At 39.9% G+C, this 25,390-nt stretch overlaps 1 protein-coding gene across 1 annotated transcript in view; it reads right to left on the minus strand.

Moving 5' to 3' along the window:
- Positions 1 to 25,390, minus strand: part of KIF6 (kinesin family member 6) — a 165,120-nt gene that overhangs the window by 89,383 nt on the left and 50,347 nt on the right. The window contains exons 11-13 of the mRNA XM_035108133.2: positions 22,564 to 22,669; positions 20,414 to 20,537; positions 16,311 to 16,463 (exon numbers count right to left, since the gene is read on the minus strand). Of these exons, the coding sequence (XP_034964024.1) occupies positions 16,311 to 16,463; positions 20,414 to 20,537; positions 22,564 to 22,669 (383 nt within the window). The remainder of the gene's footprint in view (positions 1 to 16,310; positions 16,464 to 20,413; positions 20,538 to 22,563; positions 22,670 to 25,390) is intronic.

Genomic DNA, 25,390 nt, shown 5'->3' on the forward strand with positions numbered 1-25,390 from the left:
GTCTTATATAGGGAAAAATACGGTATGTTTCTCTTTACCTATTTGAGGGGAGCAACGAAAGAAAACACACACATATGTAAATATGGACGTACAGATTTATGCCATGAGTCATATATGCAGTTTGCCTGATGGTTACAGTCTTGCTGATTGGCAAACACAAATCTCGAGCTCACAAATGTCTGAACTATCCCTAAGATAAAGATTTGCATTAATGCTGGGGAAAAGCATGTGTGAATGACTGCTTTGGTGCCTAAGTTACTCTGCATCTTCAAGGAGGAAGTACTAAGTAAAGCTGCTCTCAAGGCTCTTTTGGCAACCTGCTTGGACAAGCATCCACTTTGAAGGCACCTTTATATATCTCTTCCTACAAGAAAAAAGTATACAACCCCCCCCCCTTTTTGCTAGAAGTCTTAAAGCCTTGCTAATAAAAGATGGCAATTATTCTCAAGCACCTGCATAGTTGTGCGATACTTTTAAGTCACCAATTTCTACTAAGATAAAGTTATGGTACATTATGGAAACTACTAGTCATACTATCCTATTTCAACATGCAGTCTGCTGAGATAGATCCTACAGCTGTAAACAATTCTGCACCAGAATCTACGTAGTTAATTAAATAAACCTGCTTAAACAGAATGGGATGTCTGCACAGAAAACCCCAATCCCAACATCCCTTTTCAGTATTTCCACATTCAAAGAAACATTTATATTCCCAACAGAAACCTTGGACATTCCACTTCTGGTTTTAAAATCTAGTCTGTAATGACAGTTAAGTTTTGCTTCCAGCTTCTTTTCCATTCTACCACTTTTATTGTTTTATTGTTGTTTCCTAGTAGCAAGGAATTGCAGGACTTTTAATAACCCACTTCAAAACTCTACTTTAAAATTCTGCTCATGAGGGCAATCTTAGTTAGGGAGGGTAATATTCACCAAGGAGAAGGGAGGAGAGACCATGATGGTACATGAAAACCATGACCAGAAGTTTGGGAATATTCTATCTGCGCTCAGCCTTAATGAGGGAAGCCTCTGCAAAACAGGAGATATGCACACACAACTCAATAAATTCCTGCCCAATAATTCTTAGTCTAAAGCACATCTATTAAAAACAAAGGAACACTAAAATCTTCACACAAAAAAGGATTCCAAATGAGACATCATAATTAACTAACCAACTTGCCTCAAAAAAGATAAAATCCTCCAATATAGCCTTAAAGTGCATTTCATGAAACAGCTCGAGAGTTTTATGTTCAATCTTTGTTCATATCTGAGAATTCTAGACATTAACGGCATGTTTATTAAAAAAAACCTCAATTATTTTACTCTGCAAAAGAAACAGCATATCATAATAATTCTTCATCTGTGATACAAGACACTGCTGAACAATTTATTTTCTTAATGTACCAATTATAATTAGTACCATAGGTTGTTTTTAAATAGCCTTTGGGTGATTTTTTTTTTAATTAACTGGGGATTTGCCACTGATTTCAACAGGTTCCTTTTACTATGCAGCAGAACTTTTAAATCAGCCAATACCAAAAAGCTCTTAAATCAGTACAAACATCTAATAAAGATCTAGGACAAGCCCTCCCCCTCTCAGGATTAAGGAGGAGATCATTTCAGGACATGATGCTCACTGTACAAGCTCACAAAGCACAAAGAGGAACTACTTACTAATCAATGAAATCAGTGGTAATCTTTTTCTTTAGGCATGCCTATACTATTAAGGTCCATGGGCTTTGTACTAGTTGTCTTCCTCAACCTTGTATCCCCAGATGTTGAAGGACTCCCACTCCCATCATCCCTGACCACTGGCTAAGCTGGATAGGGATGCTACAGATTGTCGACCAATGTCTGGGGTCCCAAGGTTTAAGAATTCTGCTCTGTGGAACCCATGTGAAGATTCTAATGAATCATAAGTCTTTGTTCAGCTTTGTTCACTGGGTGTTGAACTAGCCATTCTTTCTCTCTCACATTTCTCTTCATTTCTCAAAATGAATCCACATCCTGTCATAAACATATGGGTAAACGGTAAGAAAAATGTGGACAACAAGCAACCAACAGCCATGTCTCACGTAATGAAACTTCTACAATGGAAACTTGGGAGACTCTGATGGATTAAGTAAATCAACCTTTAACCACCCTGTACCTTCCAGATCTTTTGGACTACAACTGCAATCAGCTCCATCATTTAGAATCAAGGCTGGTTCCAGGTTTCTGTGGGTTCAGGGCAAGCGACTCCAGGTGGGGGCCCCTATTCACATTCACAACAACAATAATATTTTTATTATTATTTATACCCCACCCATCTGGCTGGGTTTCCCCAGCCACTCCGGACGGCTCCCAGCGGAATAGTAAAAACAGTAACACACACACACACACACACACTCACACACACACACACTGAACTTGCTAGTTCAATTTCAGGCTTGCTCATTCTTCCTCCAGAGCTGCCACTGTTGGGCAGCAATCCTTTTCCTCCTTGTTGCTGTGTGTAGGTGGGCTCTGAAACAAGAACCTAAGAGTTGGCAATGGCTCCCAACAAGAAAGACAAAAAGAAGCAGTCTTTCTCTAGCTCAGCTAAGTCCTAGTCAGAGATTAGTTTGGGGAATGTGGTCTCCAGGAGGACCAGCAGATGCTGATTGTGTTTATTTGACATCATTGGAATTAAACCTATAAAAATGGTATAATAATGGATTGTTTTGAGAACTGTTGAAATGAATACCAGCTGCATATATTTAACAACATTTTTTATTTTCACACTATTGGCATTTGTGTCTTTATTTGTGATATTGTGCCAATTAAAAATGTGTGATTTCTGATAAAAAGGAATCCACTCAAGTTAGATCATTAACCACACTGCCTTCCTTCATCCTTTACATTTCTGCCAGCTAAATTCTTGCTGTGTGGAGTTTTAAGTTGTGGCTTTTCTTCTACTATTGAGCTAATACCAAAATTTACCATGAGTTCAACTGCAGCAAATGCCACTAACATAGTCTGCAAGAAGGAGGGATCAAATCTAGCTCATAAAGCATCATTCAGGTATTTGTTGCTGCTAAAAGGACATCTGGAGATTGAGAGGGAAAAAATCTTAGGCGAAATAACAAGAGAGCGCCCTTGTTCAAATGATCTGTTCATTAAAAATAGTGAAACACACACAACCATTAACAGAGAAGTGAAATTAAGAGAGTAAAACTATTTTTTTATTAAAAAAAAACCAAGGGAGATAATAGCATCCAGTGGCCAAAGTCAACAGATGATAAAGTTAGGTGGTCTAGTGTTTTATGAATGTTGGAAAGGTTGCTATTGGCTGCTTTGTCCGACCTCCTCTGTGTATTTATTTCTGATCAAGATATGTAGTCAGATCTCACTGAATGTGTTCTAAGATTTGAAGGTCATGTTTTTCCAGCCTTCTTGTTGGATTCCAGAATAACACATTCAACTCATCTGGATAAGGCCGTCTCCAGTGTTTTTAATTCTTTGTTCCAGGAGGTTTTTGCCATCAGATGGAGTCTGTGAGTTAATTCTACTTTTCCTGCTTCAGCCAGACTCTTTTTATGAGTCAATTGGAAATAGATAAGAAAGATAATGAAGAGAATTAACTAAGTGGGAAAGAGAACACTACAAATTAAATCTGCAACAGATCTCTCTTTTATGTGCCCAAGGAAGAATTGATTAGAACACAGAGGACTTCTCTTCATTCCAGTCAGACCAGTCAGCTTTCACTTGCTTGACAGGTATACATTATAAAGGCATTAAAAAAATTATATTTCTACAAGTTTATATTTGTAACGATCTGTGAGTTTCATATATGTTGCCAGAAGCTTGCTGGACAGACTAGACAGAAGATGGCAAGCATATGCTTTTATCTCTAAACAAAAATAAGATATTGAAGTTGTCCACTTTTTACGAAATTAGGTAATCCATCTCCCTATGCAGTTCAGCAGTCTCTGGGTTCTGAGTGTCCATCTACTGTTGGCATTGGGTGTGGAAGACAAGATTGGACTGCTGATTCCTTTCCAAGTTCAATTCAAGGTGCTGATTATCAGCCCTAAATAGCTACTTGAAAACCCATCTCCTCCTCTGAGAATCTGTCCTTTAAGCTCAAGTGATGTGGTCCTCTTGCACATGCAACTGACTTCTGAAGTACAGTTGGTGGCAATACACAATAGGGCTTTCTCTATGGCAGAGATGTTGTTGTTTTTGTTTAGTCGTTTAGTCGTGTCCGACTCTTCGTGACCCCATGGACCATAGCACGCCAGGCACTCCTGTCTTGCACTGCCTCCTGCAGTTTGGTCAAACTCATGTTGGTAGCTTCGAGAGCACTGTCCAACCATCTCGTCCTCTGTCGTCCCCTTCTCCTTGTGCCCTCAATCTTTCCCAACATCAGGGTCTTTTCCAGGGAGTCTTCTCTTCTCATGATGTGGCCAAAGTATTGGAGCCTCAGCTTCACGATCTGTCCTTCCAGGGAGCACTCAGGGCTGATTTCCTTCAGAATTGATAGGTTTGATCTTCTTGCAGTCCATGGGACTCTCAAGAGTCTCCTCCAGCACCATAATTCAAAAGCATCAATTCTTCGGCGATCAGCCTTCTTTATGGTCCAGCTCTCACTTCCATACATCACTACTGGGAAAACCATAGCTTTAACTATACGGACCTTTGTAGGCAAGGTGATGTCTCTGCTTTTTAAGATGCTGTCTAGGTTTGTCATTGCTTTTCTCCCAAGAAGCAGGCGTCTTTTAATTTCGTGACTGCTGTCACCATCTGCAGTGATCAAGGAGCCCAAGAAAGTAAAATCTCTCACTGCCTCCATTTCTTCCCCTTCTATTTGCCAGGAGGTGATGGGACCAGTGACCATGATCTTGGTTTTTTTGATGTTGAGCTTCAGACCATATTTTGCGCTCTCCTCTTTCACCCTCATTAAAAGGTTCTTTAATTCCTCCTCACTTTCTGCCATCAAGGTTGTGTCATCTGCATACCTGAGGTTATTGATATTTCTTCCGGCAATCTTAATTCCGGCTTGGGATTCATCTAGTCCAGCCTTTCGCATGATGAATTCTATGGCAGAGATAGGGAGCCTTTTTGCACTCTGGAGGCTGCACTGTATTGTGGGAAACCTTCTGGAGACTGCATGTCAGAGGCAAAAGTGGACAGTGCAATGGATGTGACTCTTACCTTTGTACAGCAGGCCACGTTCCAGCTATACAGATATCAACACACACATCACCAGTCTCTATCCAGACAAGCAAGGAGACATGATCACAATTCAAGGACACATTGCAAATAGCAAAAGGACCAGGGAGGTTTGGGGGCCTGGAGAGAGGGGAGGAGGCTTGGGGAGGAGGCATAAAATTGGGAGAGTACGGAGGACTAGATAGGCTTGGAGGGCCCCATTTGGCCCAGGGGTCTGAGCTGCCCCAAACCTGCTCTGTGGCTCTTGTTATGGGAAACACCCTGCTCTTGGAAGTTAAATCTAACTTGAAGACTTTCTTTTCACAAAAAAGAGAGAGAGAGCCTTTGATTCAGCTGCTGTTTAATTTTATTGTTACCACAAAAATCTGTCCCATTTTTAAATGTTGGTTTTAGTCTTGAATTGTGTTGAAGTTATTTTAACTATTATTGTCAATTTTATTTTTATGTTCATTTTCATACTTTGTTTACCACTTTGATTATGGTATCTCCTTGACAATAGTAGGTATAAAGAACAGTTATTAAATCTACTCTTTCCTAGGCCATTCCATCCAAATGATCATGAAGAACTCTTACAGAATTCTTACATGGCTCCATGTTGCGGGTTCTTCACAACAGTTTATATCACTAATCTGAAAGCAGTAATTATGGGGGGGGGAGCACCTTCTGGCAGTTAAATTTCACACTACCTACAGGTACAAATGAAAACATAACATGCCACAAAATGCAAAGAAATGACATTGCTGTTTAATAACATATAGGAAATCTCTTCTTGATTGTAAACCGGAATCATAAAATAAGTGAAATGTGGAAAATATTTATATGGAAAAAAACACCCTAGCTTTAATATCATACGTCTACTTGTGAGTTCTATACCACTGGCTCAGACTCAAGCTACTCATTTTATCAAACCCAAGACATCTACTGATAATAGAACATGAGAGGATTCCAAGGCAGACTAGGCCTGACAAGCAAGATTTCTTAACACAGCACAATAGAGTCGTTAGAACAGATATTAATTTTTTTCTTCAGATATTCAATTTTCAAATATTAAGAGAGCACCCCTGTACATGTTTATTCATATGTAATTCCTACTACATGTAATGAGGTTCACTTCTTAGTGTTCAGGAATTTTGCAGCCTTACCGGTAGTCTCATGACCCTAATTCAAGTAGTATCAAGGTGAACTTAAATTTGGTTCTTGCATCTTTAACTCAGTCTCTTTGTTGTTGTTGTTGCTGTTGTTAATAATAATAATAATAATAATAATAATAATAATAATAATAATAATTTATTTATACCCTGCCCATCTGGCTCGATTTTCACAGCCACTCTGCGCAGCTTCCAACAAAATATTAAAAATACAATAAAACATCAGACATTACAAATTTCCCTAAATAGGGCTGCCTTCAGATGTCTTTTAAAAGTCAGATAGTTGTATGTTTCCTTGACATCTGGTGAGAGCATGTTCCACAGGGTGGGTGCCACTACCAAGAAGGCCCTCTGCCTGGTTCCCTCACTTCTTCACAGGGAGGGAACCGTCAATGGCCCTCGGTGCTGGACCTCAGTGTCTGGGCTGAACGATGAGGGTGGAGACGCTCATTCAGGTATACTGGGCTGAGGCCATTTAGGGCTTTAAAGGTCAGCACCAACCCTTTGAATTGTGCTTGTTTGAATTGTGTTGTTTGCAGAGAGGAGATTGCAGTAACTTTTCTTTTCCCTGGCCATTTTGCTGCTGTGCTGAGCTAAGCTATATGAAGCTAAGCTATGCTATGGTTTAGCATACTATCTGTGCCTGAGATCATCATTTAGCTCTCCCAGACAAACAATGAGCTCTAAACCATGGAACAAACTCAAATCCAGATGACACCCATGGCATAGCTTAGTGCAGTGCAGCAGCAAATTGGCCAGGGTGGAGCAGCCACAACCTCCTCTCTGGGAACCCACATGCTTTCTCATTTGCATTAAGCCATGGTTTAGATTAATCTTACGCCAGAACTGGATCTTCCCAGTTTTCTGCAATGACAAGAGGTTGAATTAAATGACCTTTGGGGCACCTTCCATTATACTAAATGGAAAAAAAGCTCCTCATTGCGCAATACTCCCTGAAATATTCTGGGACCCATCTGTGGGTTGCAACCCACACTTTCAGAAGGTTTAGCTTTGTGTAGCATACTGACCAAAATGGAGTGCCTGGCGTGCTATGGTCCATGGGGTCACGAAGAGTCGGACACGACTAAACGACTAAACAACTAAACAACAACAAGCATACTGACTTTATTTACGTATCTAAAGCATTGTTACCACACTCTTTAGCTATCTTGCATCTCCTACTGGTAAGGCTGTGGGTGTTCTCTCCCGCCCTCCCATTGCCACTCAGTATTAGTAGGTTCTTCCGTTCTGTTGCTCTACCTCTCTTTTTTTTTTTAAAAAATATTTTTTATTAAAAATTTTCAACATAAGACAAAAAGAAAAAGAAAACAAGCAAGAGAAACACACAAAAACATGAAACCAGAAAAAAAAATACACAAAAAATAAATAAAAACACATTCTAATTAATTGTTCCTTAAACCCTTTACATTGTCTTTAGGGACCTCCTCGGGTTTCCCTCCCTTTGGTCCCTTAGAGATTATTTAATTAGCAAATTCTACATCATTTTAATCACATTAAAGGTCATACTTTTTAACTATCATCTCACATGTTATAAATTTCCGCAGTTCATTTACTACTTAATTTCTATTCTAATAAATTACTTTCGCATGTTTTTTAAGATATAATTTAAAGTCTTTCCATTCTTCTTCCATCGCTTCTTCTCCCTGGTTGCGGATTCTTCCAGTCATCTCAGCCAATTCCATAAATTCCATCATCTTCATCTGCCAGTCGTCAATCGTTGGTAATGTTTGTAATTTCCAGTTCTTAGCAATCAGAAGTCTCGCTGCCGTAGTGGCGTACATAAAAAAAGACACCTTTTTCTTTGGAATTTCCTTCCCTACAATGCCCACTAGAAATGCTTCTGGTTTTTTAACAAATGTGTTTTTAAACACTTTCTTTAGTTCATTATAAATCTTATTCCAGAAGTCACTTACCAGTGGACACGTCCACCACATGTGGTAAAAGGATCCTACTTCTTTCTTACATCTCCAACATTTATTATCATGACTGTGGTATATTTTTGCCAATTTTACTGGTGTAAGATACCATCTATACATCATTTTCATTAGATTTTCTTGTAGTAAGCTACACGCAGTAAATTTTATATTCACTTTCCACAGTTTCTCCCAATCCTCAATCATAATATTATGACCCACATCCTTTGCCCACAAAATCATAACATTCTTTGTTTGTTCATCTTTCGTATGCCACTCAAGTAGCAATTTATACATTCTGGAAAGTGTTTTTAGCTTGGGTTCTAACAATTCTGTTTCCAACTTTGACTTCTCTGATTGAAAACCAATCAATTTATCCATTTTAAAAACTTCATTTATCTGATGGTATTGGAGCCAATCGTCTAATTTACACTTTAACTCCTCGTAAGTCTTTAACTTAAATTGGTCTCCTTCTTGAATCAACAAATCTCTATATTTCGGCCAACTGGGTTCCGTATTAACTCTTTTTCGAACCTTGGCCTCTAATGGTGAAATCCATTTAGGTGTTTTTCTTTCTAACAAATCTTTATACCTGGTCCAAACGCTATACAATGCTTTTCTTATTATATGTGTTTTAAAGCCTCTGTGGGCCTTTACTTTGTCATACCATACATATGCATGCCAGCCATAAAGATTGTCATAACCTTCTAGATCTAAAATATCTGAATTTTCCAACAGAAACCACTCTTTCAACCAGCAAAAGGTCGCTGCTTCATAATAAATCTTTAAATCGGGCAGGGAGAAGCCACCTCTTTGTTTTTCATCAGTAAGTATCTTATATTTAATTCTTGGCTTCTTCCCCTGCCATATAAATTTCGATAACACCTTTTGCCACTCTTTAAAACAATCCAACTTCTCAACTATTGGCAATGACTGAAATAAAAACAGCATCTTTGGCAATACATTCATTTTAACAGTAGCTATACGACCCAACAGAGAAAGTTTCAGGTTGGTCCAAGTCTCTAAATCTTTTTTCACTTCATTCCACATTTTTACATAATTGTCTTTAAATAGATTCAAGTTTTTTGCAGTCATATTAATACCAAGGTACTTTACTTTCTTAACAAAAGATAAACCAGTCGCCTCCTGTAACTTTTCTCTTTCCTTACTGTCTAAATTCTTATCTAAAACTTTGGTTTTTGATTTATTCAATCTAAAACCTGCTGCCTTTCCAAATTCTTGGATTACTTCCAGAGCCCTTTGAACACTGGACTCCGGATCTTCTAATGTCAGAACAAGGTCATCTGCAAAGGCTTTAAGTTTATATTGTTTCTTCCCTACAGTCACTCCTTTTATTTCATCGTCCTTTCTAATCTTGTTGAGTAAGACCTCCAGGACCATTATAAAAAGCAAAGGTGAGAGGGGACACCCTTGTCTTGTACCTTTTTCAATTTTAATGTCCTCTGATACCATATTATTAACAATAATCTTTGCTCTTTGCTCTGAGTAGATCGCCTTTACTCCAGTCAAAAAATTTTTGCCCACCTCCATTTTTTCTAAATTCTTCTTTAAGAACGTCCAGGAAATATTGTCAAAGGCCTTCTCTGCATCAATAAACATTAGCACAGCTTTTTTATTTATTTTCTGTTCCAACATCTCTAAGATGTCCACAACATTCCTAATATTGTCCTTCATATGCCTTCCTGGCAGAAAGCCGGCTTGATCTTTATGTATAAAATCTCGTAGGACCTTTTTCAATCTAGAAGCCAGAATACTGGCGAATAATTTGTAGTCCACATTCAATAAGGAGATTGGGCGGTAATTCTTTACTTGCGTTCTATCCAAGTCCGGTTTGGGTATCAGGGTGATATAGGCTTCCTTCCAAGACTCGGGGGCCCCTCCTCCAGTCATGATTTCGTTGCATAAGTCTTTCAGAGGTTGGACTATCCAGTCCTTCATTAATTTGTAATATGTAGCTGTAAGACCATCCGGTCCTGGGGTCTTACCCAGTTGCATTTGTTGTATCGCTAGTTCTACTTCCTGTATCGTTATCTGTTGCGAGAGTAGGGTTTTCTTATCCTCTGGGATTTTATGCAAGCCATGTCTGTCCAAGAATTTCTCCAATTCTTCTTTGTCTTGTTTTTCTTGTTTATACAATTGTTTAAAATATTTCTGAAAACATTTTCTAATCTCTGTCGGGTGCTCCAGATGTTTTCCATCTTGAACAAGATGTGTAATAGTGTTTTGCTTCTGCCTTTTTTTCAATTGCCATGCCAGCAATTTTCCACATTTATTCGCTGATTCAAAGGATCTCTGTTTCATCCATTTAATTTTAGATTCTATTTCCACATTCATTAATTGGGAAAATTGTCCTTGTAATGCCTTAATCTCTTTTTGTATCTGTATATTCTTAGGATTTGCTCTTAGCTTCTTTTCCTTTTCTTTCATTTGATTCCAAATCTTTTCTTTCTTTGCATTATATTCTTTTTTCTTAATTGTATTTTGTTGAATCAGAAATCCTCTCATTACCGCTTTACTGGCATCCCATATAATTTTCTTACTGACAGATGTTCTTAAATTAATCTCAAAATAGTCCTTTATTGTTTTTTGTGTTTTTTTCAAAACATTTTCATTCCTCAACAAAGCATCATTCATTCGCCATCTGTAAGTGCCCTGAAGAGATGTTTTTAAGTCAAGTAATACTGCATTATGGTCGGAGCAAGTTCTTGGGCAAATTTCGGCCTTATTTATCCTCGGACCCAACTCTCTCGAAATCCATATGTAGTCGATACGACTCCACGATTTTTTGGCATTTGAGAAGAAAGTTTGGTCTTTTTCCAATGGATTTTTCAATCTCCATGTATCAATTAAGTCAAAATTGTCTGTCAGTTCAAAGAAAGACTTTGGAAGTCTTCCATCTTTGGATTCCTTTTGTCTTTGAGATCTGTCCATTAATGTTGACACCACTCCATTCAAATCTCCCAGTAAGCATAATTTGTAATCCAAATAATCCAAAAGTTTCTCGTGTAATCTTTTGAAGAAATCCGATTTTCCATCATTTGGAGCATAAATTCCCAGAATCAAAATTTTTTCGCCTTGAGATGTGACTTCGACTGCAACATATCTTCCCTTTTCATCTTTAAATATCAATTTAGGAGTTAACTTCTCTTTTGCATATATCACTACTCCTCGTTTTTTAACTTCATCCGATGAGATAAATTCAAGTCCCAATTTTTTATTTTGTAGAATTCTTCGATGCGCCTTTGTGACATGAGTCTCCTGTAAACATATGATATCCAGTCTTTGCTTTGCCAGGACATGATAGATTTGATTCCTTTTCTGTTTTGAGTTCAATCCATTTGAATTCCATGAGAGAATCCTCAGCGACATCTTAAAGTGGTGCTGCAGCGCCCTCCAAGTATGAATCAGAGTCTAACTCAATCGGTTCGTCCACTCCTGGAGTCGAGGAAGGCAGTCCCAGTTTTAGGAGTTCTCTTTCGTGCTTCTGTAAAAAGTCTTTCTTCTGATCCACTGATTTGATTTTATATTTCTTCTGTCGGAGCTGGAAATTCAGACCCTCCGGAAATTCCCACTTAAAATTGATCCCTCTCCTTTTCAGAATGCTTGCCAAATCGGAATATTGGGATCTCAGGTCCAGAAAGAATTTTGGCAAATCCTTAAAAAGAATGATCTGTGTTTCTTGCACTCTCAAAGTTTTCTCGTAATGCAAATTTAATATTCTATCTCTTTGTTCTCTAGTTTGAAATGTTATCATACAATCACTGACAAAATTTTTATCTTTCTTGGATCTTGCACCGAATCTGAATGCTTTGATGATTTGTTGTTCCAATTCTTCCTTTGTAAGATTCCACGTTTTTGCAAACTCTTCAATTAATTTTGCCTTTAGATCACCTTCTATAAGGGGAAATCCTCTGATCCTGAGATTCGTCTCTCTCTGTTTCATTTGTAAAAAGGCGAGCGCCACTTGTGCCTGATAGGATTGTTTCTCTAAATCAGGGACCCTTCTCTCTTCCAGCTCCACCACTCTCTGGTCAACTGCGACAACTTGGGATTTGACTTGTGATATATCTTTAGAGATGGCTCCTAATTCTTCTCTCAATTGCCTCACTTCCTGCGTGGTTTTCCGTTGTTCCAGGATATTGCGTTCCAATCCCTCTTTCAGTACTGGAAGCGTTGCTAAAGCTTTTAACACCTCTTCCTCGAAGCCAGAGGAAAAAGATCCTTTTTTCTTTAATTTTCCACCAGAGGGCTCTGGCCCTGACATATTTATTGCTTAGTGGCAAAAAAAAGAAGAAGTGTAAAACCAAGAACTACCTCTCCACTATTTTCTATAGTCCAGATGTACCCTTATCAGAGAGGAGAAGTCAAAACAATCAGTCATTCAATTGCTGAGCCAGGCTCTCAAGGTCACCATATCAAAATGTTCCCAGCTTCAGTCAGCTATGAGACCCAGTCACAAAATATGCAGTCTGAGAATGGAAATTGAAACAGTTCTAACAAGAGTAATATTGTTGCCTAAAATTCCTGGCTTTTTTGGGTTAGAAAGTTGCAGATTTTGCCTTATACTAGTCCTTATTAGTCCTTATTCCTTTGACAGGAAGGCTGCAGTCAAATCAGTACTTGTCAAAGGGTAAACAAGAGTTCATGAGTTGATTGTTCTCTACCATCACAAAGGAATGCTTGGCTAGAGCAGACGGAGACCCGCTTCCAGGGTCTTGAAGCGATCCATTAAAACTTTAAAACTTAGAACTGCAGGGTTATTTAAGAGACCCTGCTCTCTTTTGTAGTAAAGCAGAAAATCGCAGAAATAAAGGTCAGAAAGTCTCTCTTTATACAGTTCGCTGCGGAGGCTTGTCTTTGCTTCCAGCGCTACCGCAGGGGGGGGAAAACCCGACCTCCGTTTTGAAAGTTTTCCCAATGGCCAAATTGCTTGAAAATTATGGCAAACTTCAGATTTTACTCACTGTGGCCGAATTCAGATGCTTGTATATTTATTTTGAAGAAAGTTGAACGCTGTTTCACCGTCGGACGTCGGAGCTGCTCCGGAGAAGGGAAGCGCTATGCCTGCCGTGTCTCTGCCTTCCACCTTCCCCGCTCTCGCGCCCTTATTAGGGCTCTTCGGGGGGGAAGGGAGGTCAAAAAATGACAGCCGCCAGGTCGTCCAGGCTTCAGGTCGCTCTACCTGAAGTTTTGGGGGGCTGCGCGCTCTGCAGACCCCCCCAGGACCCTTCAAAGGACGGGAGAAAACCTCTCCCGCTGCCGCCGGCGCTCGCGTTCAACCCGGAAGTCCTGTTGCTCTACCTCTCAAAGTGTCATTGCATATTAGCTGTTAATCCTTTTTGAGATTACTCATTAATCACTTTTCTTACTGTTAGTAAAAAAAATTCAAGATCAAGTTTCATCATTTAAATTGTCTCCATTTCTATTTTTCTTCTTCACAGTACATTTTTGTGTCATTCTGTTTTGAACTGACTACAACTTCTGAAATTGTAATGTCAAAGGTACGACTCTTCCATTTGTCTTAGGATCCCTATGGACCCAACTCCATTTATTTTTGATCAGCTGTTTATTTCCTCATCTAATACTTGGTGGTGGTTTTAAAAAACCCGAAGCATTATTTATGGTGGGATGTTGCTTGAATGAACACTTCTATCTCAGATGCCGTTCAGCACTCGTGGTTTGCTTTGGGGGGGGGGCGGATCTCAAATGGTTAAAAGGATGCAGTGAGTCATGGAGGAACTTCCAGAGCACTGAATAGTTCCAGGTGACTATTTAGAACACATGTTCAAACAACATAAACACACTGAGACCACTGCTATGTTAAAAAGAACAATATGGTCTTTTTCCCAGTACTGACATTTAGTATTCAAGCTTTCCTTCACTTCAATATAACAAAAAAAGGATTTAGTTCCTGCCCTCCTCCCCAAAATTTAACTGGCCTATCAGACTGCTTAAATGCCTGTACTGTAAGAAAGGTCTGTAGTGAACCATTCGTATATCAGATTTCATTTCACTTAACACAAAATTTGTTCAAAGAAACCATGACATTTAACTAAGAGAAAGGATGTTTTACACCTTGGGTTTTTTTTAAATTTATTAAATAGTAGTATTCATACCTTGACAATATTCACATTTCTTCTGCAGGGAATTAAAACTTTTACCTGCCCCTGACATCATGTATGGTTTCAGGTGTTAGGTGAGTGGGCACAGCTTCCTCAAAATGACCTCGGCAGGCCAAATGAGGAGGCTATACTTGGCCAGCAGACTGGCAGCTCCCCACTCCTACCATAGATAATGTAAGCCATATAATGAATAGCCTCCCTAAGTATAATTTGATTTATTAAAGCTCACAGTAAGATTGACTGATTTCAGAATTTCTAAACCATCTACATCCAGAAAACTGCATTGTGGTGTACATAAATAGCATATAAAACATAATGCAGATAATAAAACAGCATTAAACATAATAAACAAGAAATAACAACTACAGAGATTTAAAAAAGACAAAGTTTTCAACAAAGGACAAAAACATAAAACGGAGGTTTGCTTCACTTCTAGGTGAAGGGAATTCCAGAGAATGGATGCCACAATGCTAAAAACATATGGTCAAATCTCTGCTTGTTTTTACCACAGGCACTTGTGGCATCATCGATGGATCTTCATCCAGAGATCCAAGTCAACCGGTTGGAATGTATAAGGAGAGCTAGCTTCCCAGATACCCTGATCTTTATACACCAGGAGTGAAGCCTTGAATCTAATTCAGCAACTAATTTACAGTCTGTGCAACAGAGGTATCCCATCAGGGCCGTCTTAAGGTCATCGGGCGCCCTGGTGCAGGGATCCCTCGGGCGCCCCCCCCCACTCTTTAAAAAAGACAAAGAAAACTCTTACCTGGTGTGCCGGGCAGCGGGAGCCTCACGGCGGCCCCTGCACCTCACAGCAGGGCCACGCTGTGCCGGAGGCCGCCTGCCTGTCCGATGCCGCCAGATTGAGTGGGGGAGGGGGCGCCGCTGCTCCGTGCGGCCTTCCTCTTCTCCCAGCGGAGCGGGGTGCCTGGGCAGGCCGAGCCACGCCGGGTTCCTTCCCGCCAACAGGGCGCTGCATTTCATTGGTAGAGGTGCTGCCATGTGGCGTCACCTCTACCAATGAAACGCAGCGCCGGGGTGAGGGATGACCCTGGCGCTGCAGAACGGAACAGGGTCCTAGTGCCCCTGTTCCGCTCGCTTCCCTCCCTGCACTCGCGGCACGGCTGGTGGAGGGAAAAGGGAGGCCACTGCAAAGCTCCCCCACTTGTTGGGGCGCCCCTAAGAGCCCCCTGATCGCCCAGGCGTCGTTGTGCATTGCGCCACTAGAGTCAATGGGCGAGCCGGGCCTGTATCCCATGTTGTCAACTGCTTGCCCCAGAGAGCAAAGTGTGCAGCAGTGTTTTACACTAGCTGCGTGTTTCTGGAAAAATTCAAAGGCAGCCCCAAGTAAATAACATTACAGCAATCAAGCCTAGAGGTTACCAATGCATGGACTACTGTTGCCGAGCTATCCCTGTCGGGGAATGGTTGTAGCTGGCTTACCGGCCAGAGCTGCAAAAAAGTACTCCTAGAAGCTGAGGACACTTGAGCTTGCAGTGGCAATGCTGAATCAATGAGCACCAACAAGCTACATACCTGTTCCTTCATCCAGAACAGGCAACTGACCAATTTCCCAGACTCGGAAACCACTCAAACACAGGGCATCTGCCTGTTTCAGTTTATTGGCTCTCCAGACCATTAATTAATCCAGGCACTGTTCCAGGACTTGATAGCCATTTCTTAATCACATTTTCCACAGAGTAAAAGCTACTTATGACACCTAGGTGGCTGGACAAACAAACCTTTCTGCATATATGAAGTAGAAGCAAAAGAGTAGAGACATGATGCCAAAATACTAGAGTCAGCCTTTATTACATTCTACACATAAGTACAGCACCTCAAGGGATGGCACATAGTAATTAAACACTGGCGAATAGTCTGAAGCCACTAACCTGTGTTCCTGTGAAGTAAACGGGATCTATTTTCCAAAGTGACAGGAAACATCTCACTTTCTGAGGTTGCAATCTCCTTGGGTGAAGCACTGAGTTGGAGAAGAGCATCTTGTGCTTTCTTTTTTTCCTTCTTTAACATATTTACTAAAATATCTAAAGTTCATTTTAAGGAAAATTTCTGAAGTAAATTTGAGACAACTATAAACACTCTTCTTAGAATAAGAGGTCTGTTGATTATATATTAAAAGCAAGAAGCAGTATTTATTTTATCTTTTACTTTTATTTATTTCAACCTTCCAAAGAGCACACAGAGCTTTACATAAGGTTCCCAGATGGAATCCCATCCAGGCAGCTTACAGCAGTGTTTCCCAACCTTGTGCCTCCAGATGTTTTGAGACTACAATTCCCACCATCCCTAGCTAGCAAGACCAGTGGTCAGGAATGATTGGAATTGTAGTCCGAAAACAGCTGGAGGCACAAGGTTGGGAAACACTGGCTTACAGAGCTACACCAGAATCATACCTAAGTCCCCAGCAGGCTAGCCATGTCCAGGGTATATATGCTAAACATCATATTCCAACTTGTATAGCATGCACAAAATATACCAATATGCATCATAAAGGTAAAGATAAAAGATTGTACACAAAAGGAAAAGTGGGATGCGGAAGGGGACCATGAAAAATTGAAATGCTAGTTCAAGTCACGAAGCTTGTAAAATGATGAGCTTGAATGGAAACAACTAAGGGAGAGGAGGAATCATAGAGTTGGAAAGGACCACAAGCACCATCTAGTCCAGGCATCCCCAAACTGTGGCCCTCCAGATGTTTTGGCCTACAACTCCCATGATCCCTAGCTAAGAGGACCAGTAGTCAGGGATGATGGGAATTGTAGTCCAAAACATCTGGAGGGCCACAGTTTGGGGATGCCTGATCTAGTCCAACCTCCTACTATGCAGGAATCTTTCGCCCAACATGGGGCTCAAACTAACAACCCTTAGATTCAGAGACTCATGCTCTACCAAATGAGCTATCCATGAAGCTGGTCTCTCAGCAGAGGTGAGAGAATAGCCCTATGGTACCACCCTTGCTTCTGCTGTTGGCCTGCAGCCAGATGGAAAGCCGATTTAAAAGATAAAATCTCCATAAAGACTAAATAGATTTTTAACCAGAACAGGAAGAGTGTTAAAAGAGGGCAAGAAAAAACTTGCAAAGAATGGTCACAAATGGGGGGAGGGGCACAAAGGTAAAAGATTTTAAACACATTATCTTGGCAATTCCTCAATGCATCAGTCTAAAAATTAATCAGAGTATGTCACGTCATGTAGCTTTGCCATGCCAAATTTCAGTTTTGACAACTCTTCAATATTTTAATAACATTTACTATATTCAGGTTTTACATTGGTGGGATACAGTTTGACCTATACAGCTTAACCATGCAGCGATTCTTCTGCCTGTAAAACATATCTAAATATTAAACAATATCATATAAAATGTGGTTCATGTTATATAAATGGACTTTTAAACCAGACCTGATTTTAACGCAGAATAAAGGGTTTTTTTGCCCCAGTTCAAAAATAAAATGTTGTTATCTGCCTGCAGTTCTTTCAAATAACCCAAAAACTAGAATACAGTGTGCATGCACATGAAAGCTCATACCAATGACAAACTTAGTTGGTCTCTAAGGTGCTACTGGAAGGAATTTTTTTATTTTGTTTAGAATACAGGAATTATATTTTCTATGCCTTACTTAAACTACAGCTATGTATATATTTTCTATGAATTTATAGAATGCACAGCACTATTTCAAAAGCTAAATTTTATATATATTGAATCTCAGGTTTAATAAAAATTTACATTTACTCGAAATCCACAGTTCAGCAACATTTCATTTGACTAAAAATAACAATTACAGGAAATTCAACTTTTTGAATGGCAATAAATGGTGCTTTATATAGCATTGCTATTTTCATTATTATTATTTTTAAGAAAGTGCTTCACATAAGGTTTCCAGAAACCTGGATCTAGGTCAGGACTAAGCAACACACTAAAGCTTTTACATCCAGGAGATTAAACTAGCCTGCTGCAGAGCAGGCAATAAGAGTAAACCTTGGCGTCTGGTAAAAAAAAAAGGTGTAGGAAACATTTGTTGCAGAATTTGGTGGAAGAACTCAATTAGACAATGAAAGTACAAACATTATGTCTAACCCAGCTAAAATACCCATGTGTCTCCTTTCAGAAAGAGGCTCCCCTGACCTGCAGCATCATCTGTGTGAGGGGGAGTTTATGGGACAGGAACAAATAGCTGTCAGTCTTTCCCAGCTTCTGCCCCATTCCGGTGAGGCCATGCCTACTCTTGTGGTTCTGGGAGTCCCCTGCCACTGTGAGAGTGCAGGTGGAGTGGAAATAGTGGCTAGATTGCCACTCAGCCCAACTGAAGGCAGTAGAAGGAGGTGAGAGGAGAATGGTACAGGCTAACATCAGGCCCTCTGCCCCCTTGTAGAAGCAGCTGTCTCTAAGAGGCTGTTGCTCTGAGAGGCATTCAACATCAGGACTACGCTCCACTGAGGATGTAGACCATCTGCCTGAGTGGCTGCAGATGCTCAGGAGACTCCCCAAACCAGCCTGCTTCAAACTGGTGCTGGGGAGGGAAGCTACAAACCATCCTGCTGGGCTCAGTGAGTGGCACTGCCTGCATGTATTACTCCCAACGGGTGGTACCAAATGGATTCTCCTCTTTGAGCCATATTATACGGCAGTGGCGGAGGAAGCCGCTTGGGCACCTGGGGCGGTATGCCCAGGGGCAGGGTGAGCCGCCCATAGGGGCGGGCACACCACAGGGTCCCCGGAGTCTGCCTGCCTCCTTCCACTCAGCCGCCCTACAGCTGGGGGGAGGCAGTGTGGAGGCTGCGTGCGCCCAAGCCACCATGTCTCTCCCAGGAGAGACACGTGGCTCAGGCGCGCTGAAGGCCCCGCGGTGAGTGCTGCCGGGCATTTTGTCAAACCCCCCCCCAGTGGTGACACCTGGGGCGGCCCACACCCACCGCACCCCCCTTCCTCCGCCCCTGTTATACAGGTGCAATGAGGGCTCACTGCCTTTAAATATTTTCATTGGGCGTGGTTTTACATGTGACACTATTTGTCTCTTTCTCTAGGCCTAAGGCAGGGTTCTTCAACCTTGGGCCCCCAGATGATGTTGAACAACAATTCTCGTCATTCCTGTCCATTGGCTAAGCTGGCTAGTGATGATGGGGGTTGTAGTCAATGACCTTTTCTGGGGTCAGAAATCATTCGTATTTGCCTTTGAAGGTGTAAAATGGATCAGTGGGGTAGGAGACAGGAGGGAACATCGCCCTCTGAGATTGTTGTGTAGTTATGCAATTATACAACTTCAACTGGAAGGCAAATGATTCATGGAAAATAAGGTCAATGTATATTTAGGGGGGAAATAGTAAACTGATCATATCTGGAGCTGGTTATTACGGGAGCTAGAATATACAGAACGCTGTTGTGTTGTTCTCAAGCATACGATGGTCTGAGATGGTCCCTAGAAGGGTATGACAAAGGGTATGATAGACCTAAGCAATCAGGGTCTCTCCCTAAAAAAATGAACAAGGATAATAGCAATAATATAAGGTGGATGGGTGGACTGTCCCTGAGATAGCCAAGCATAGTCAAGAAGAATCCTCACCTCTTACAGGGGTTGGGATTTATCTCTTTCCCCCTAGAATATTACCTATACCATCAAAACACACCTCTGGTCAGAGGAAGAGAGTCAAGGAGAACTGCCTCATCCCTGTGGAATGGTGGTGATGGTGGGGAGATGAAGTTCTGTCTTGAATTAAGGGAGGTGATTGTCCAGTGCTGCTCGACATGGAAACATTGGGCAACTTCAGGGGAAACCTGTATCAGCCTTTTCCTTAGCTAGGATGCTTAGGTATGAGTAGTTCACTATGGAAAGCCAGGTCAATACCTCAGCTTAGATAGAATATATATATACACACACACACACACTTTAGTTACATTGCATTTTTGAATTGACATGTAAAATTAGTGGCCATTTGACTTGAAGACTGGTGACTGTCTCATTTTCGTTGACAAGGATACTGATTTCATTGTCTCGTTGCTGCAGAAGATCCTTCAACTTCTTCAACTCTTCATGCCCAATTGAATTATTAGTGTCTGACGCAAGCAGATGGTTGTTAGGTAACTTTGCATTATTAACCAATCTCTATTAAATGGAACAAAAGCAATGGTCAGTTCTTTAGTTTTGACATTCTGTTGACCTACCTCCATTAGAAGCAAATTGCACTAACTTATTTACCCGAATGCTACTGCTGCTGACCACTGCAATGGCCCTCTTGCCTGTCTTCTCATTCCACGTCAATCAATTTTGAATGCATCTGTTACTTTCATGACTTTTATCTGATGTCATCCTTCTCCTCAAGCCTTCTGCTCTCTCTGTTGCTTTCCTCTAAAAATGCCATTTCTCATCCTTACATTTAAACCTCTGTTTCTAGCACCATCTCTTTTCTCATCTCAGCTTATTTCCTGCTTTGCAGTTATACACAAGTTCTTTTGCCACTGACCCCATTTCTCTACATACATCTTAATGTCTTGTCCTAAATCAGCAATCTCGCATATTTTTTCAGGACTAGAACATGCCTTTTGGGATCCAATTCTTAATATATATATATTTATCACACGGAAGTGTTTCTAACACAGTATCTACTCATATTCAACTAAGTTGTGGCACTAGTAGAAGCTTGCTCCTTGGTCTGCACAACACCCATCTACCTTTCCAACTCTGCCCAGGAGGGTTGAAAGAACCCCAAAAATTGAGTGGGGAGGACAAGAAGGAAGATCATTCTGTCTGGTAAGCAGAAATGCATGTGCTGATGGGACAATCATATTAGTGTGATGCTGAATTCTCCCCTTAGCCTTAGTGCTAAGTTGAATACAATGAGGGGGATCAGTCTCCATTTCCTGGACCAACACAGCTTCTTTCAGTAAACCCTCCTTTATTCCATCCTTGGTACTCCCTTAAAAAACCTACCCTTCTCCCTTTATCTTCACTCTGTCTATATTGAAAACAATATGAGCAGGCACATTTGTGCATTTACATTTTTTAAAAATTAGCAATAAAGAGATACTCAACAGTTCTTAGGGAATATTAATTAAGCAAATGTGCAATGTTAATTTAGCTAAAAAAGCATAACTATTTACTCTTATTTCTGGAATACTTCAGTAATGAAAGGTTGGCAAACCTATAGGTAAATATGGTGTGCATATTGTGATGTATGTGACTTTAAGTGTGGAATCTTATTATGTGCACCTGAATCCTATTAACTGGGATACAGGTATTTTAGTGGTAACCTGTTCCCCACCCATTCATTCGTCTTGTGCTTTTCCTCCCTTGCCGGGTGGATGTTGTCACTGTGTGTTATTCTTCAATAAACCATGTCTACAGCTCAGTAAAGACTGTCTTAGCAGCGGTGCCTCCTCATTGCTGAGGTCCAAGGTTTCCCGGAGACATTACATATGGATATATGGTTTCCAGCTGAATAAAATATGGCTTGCTTGTCTGTTTATGTAAGATATATAGGTGGACTTCACAAAGTGTATAAAATTATTCAAATAATAACTATCCACTTTTTTGCAGTAAATGAAGATGAACTACTGTTTATGTCAAAATTGCAGTTTCTGCTTCTTATCCCTGCCCTAAGTGCAATATGATTCATCAGAAGCTATTGTAGTGGTAGCTGGAGACACTTCTCCCCAACCACTGGCTTTGACACTTGAATAATAGTGGTTTTTTAATTTAAAAAAAAACCACCACATTTTAAACCATGTTTCAGATCCTGATTAGCAAACAGACATTAAACCACAGTACTCCCATCTAGGAAACTCTGGTTTGAAGAACCCATGGCCAAAACTGATGCATGAGGGAAAAGAGGAGTTCATGAGCATAGTTGTCATTCCAAGCTTACTAATTAATCTAGGATACATTACATTCAAACCAGACAACTCAGATTCTCTCGATTACAATATGCATACCAAAAGCAATTTATTTTCTCCTGTGAGAAATGAACAATTTATTTAGTGCTTCAATTGTATAGTTTTATGGAGTTCTGATTTGGGGCTTTTATTTCCTTCTCCCTCTCTCCCTGGAATGTCTAGTAAATGAAAACACATGGAGCGTTATTATTGTGTTGAAGGCTTCCTCACCCCCGAAAATGGCAGCCAATGAAGCATACCTTTAAATGGTTGAAAGAGTGTTTGATCTTCCGCATATCAGCTCCTAACTCCAATGTGCTCTCAGGATCCATATCTTCCAAAAAACTTTTAATCTGTTCGTCTACCCTAAATTCACAGAAAGGAGGAAATACAACCTTTCAGAAAAGATACTTAATCTTCAGAAGATACAAGCAAATAGGCATACCAGACTGAGAGAAAGCTTGTTTCCAATATACCACAAGTGGTGTTTCCCAATATACAGTATCACAAACAGATATATTGTTTTAAAATAATGTTTTTGCATTTTTTAAAAAAGTTTTGGCTACAGTAAGTTTTTTGTTTTCTTTAAATGTCATCTCAATTGAACACAAATATATAGGCTGGTAGTCCACTAAAAATGTTTGTGTTTGGGATCAGACCTATTAAAATTCATGGACCTAACCATAGCTGCCAAGTTATCCCTTTTTTAAAGGGATTTTCCCTTATGCTGAATAGGCTTCCTCGCGAGAAAAGGGAAAACTTGGCAGCTATGGACCTAACGTAGTCACATCCATTAATTTCAATGGGTTGACATCAAGTAAAAGATGGATGAGTATCACTCAATCACCCAAAAACTGAACTACAACCCTCTGAAGAATAGTGGGGGAAATATCTTCATAACATTATAGTTTCAATTTTTGACTTGCTTCTGGAAGCCAAGGATTAGCAAGTTACCACAGTCACTATATTTAGGTGAAACAATCCTATATGCCACCACTGAGCCCAATATTTTCAGGATAATTATTTCTTGAAAAATGAAGTGATTGCATTTAGCAACAATATATAGTTAGCAATATTGAAATCAATGCTTTAACACTTAAAAGAAAAAAATTCTTGTTGCAGTCTGGCACCCCAATTGTGCCCAGAGAGGCCCCAGAGAAAAGGAAGGCCCCCCCCAGCCAACTCTAGTGACACTCAAGAATGGTATCTGTACATGACTTAATCACACCAGAGCAGGAATGGGGCATTCCATAGGAAGCAATGTGACTGTTGTCTCTCTCACCACAAAGAATCATTTGAAGCTGGATGCAAATGTGAATGTGAATCTTCACTTCCATTCTGTTTCAACTTATCATGCATGGATACATTTTAACATTTGACTGGAACAGAATCAGAGAGCAAATCTTTCTCTTCCATATTGGGACACTGATAATTCACAGTACCACATGTCCTTCCCCATGCAGGGTTCTTTCCTCCCATCAAAGAGAATAGGAGTCCTAGTATATGAAAGGCACAGTCCAGTAGAAGTATCCAACCAAATGTGAACTTTGCAGGTTTTTTCTTATGCACCAACATGCCTTACTTTGCTATTGCTGTTGCTGTTTTTTTAAAAAAGAATGACATTGACTTTAAAGGTGGAATCGACACACATATAAAAAACACTGTGAAAATGGTTTTTAAACATTTTGAAAAATATATTGAGTTTGCCATAGCTCACTATCACCATCTAGTGTCACATTTGTATACTGCACTTTACAACACACTTAAAATTGCAGCTGTATAGCTGAGTCCAAAGTTTACATCTTCAGAACTGATGGAAATGTTTACCAACATGACAGGAAATTAAACGTTCCCTAGTGTGGGAAAGACCATGCCAGGCAAGGGCCAAAAATTGGCTTTTGCACATGATTTAGAAGACATTAAAAGTCATAATTTAATATCGAAACAGAATCATTTCCTCAGTTATACACACTAAAGTACACCATTGGACTGTGATAAAACAACAACAACACTAACAGTCATAAATTAGCCATTGCTTGCAAATAATGTCAACTTCAGAATATTATTAGCATTAAGAATAGCATACATGAAACATAGCAAAGCATGTTTAGGTAGTCTAGTATTCTAAATTCCATTTTAACCCTCTTATGTATTTGCAGTCACAATGGATACCCCCATCAAGAGATATTTAAAAATATGTAGAAATTTTCCCTCTAAACTGTAGCACCTCATACACTATACTTCTGGGATAAATACTTCTGCACTAAAGCAGTCGAATAGTTTTTATTAGTGAAAACATCAAGCAACAGGACATTGGACTCTGCAACACAACTCAGTGGTAGAAAACAAAGTGCTAAATGTGCAGACGTTAACAATCTAATGGATAAAATTCTAATTTTACAACATTAAAGCTTGAGATAAGGAGGTGTTAGAAAGCAAAACAATACAGAATGTTTAATTTTTAAAAAAATTAAAATGGTGTGCTAGAACTATATTCAACAATCCTTTATAACATTCCTTATTTTTATAGTGCATTTAAAACAAATAACAAATTTTAAAAACTATTAACTTAAGTGACATCCAACATTAAGTTAGTACAGTAATTGCTTTCTAAAAGTGCAGGAAGGTTGTGTTTAAAATATGTAGGATAATATGTAGGATCACATGGCTATGAGACACAAGAGAAGAGACTTCAATGCATAGAGGAATTTTGGAAGCCCTCTCTTTGACCTTACTGTATTTGTAAACTATGGTTCATTTATAGCTGCTTTTGTCTTTTTCAACAGACCCCAGTATATTATTTAATGTGCAGAAGTGAAGATCACTTAAAGATCAATGAATCCCCTAGGATCAGCCATGGTCTTCAAACAAAAATTCATAAAACTGGAATTAAATGACAATGTATGTGATTATATAATTCAAGTATATGTATGCAATGACCCTTCACAACAGGAATAATTTAGTGATAGCACAACTGGCTTATCATTGCTGAAGTGGAGTGATTGGCTTGAGTTTTTGTACAGGGGAGACAGGAACATCAGTGAGATATGGGGAGCAAAAGAGCGCAAGCTACAGCAGTAGCAGGAA

Source organism: Zootoca vivipara, chromosome 3 (assembly GCF_963506605.1).
Source record: "Zootoca vivipara chromosome 3, rZooViv1.1, whole genome shotgun sequence".
NCBI lineage: Eukaryota > Metazoa > Chordata > Lepidosauria > Squamata > Lacertidae > Zootoca > Zootoca vivipara.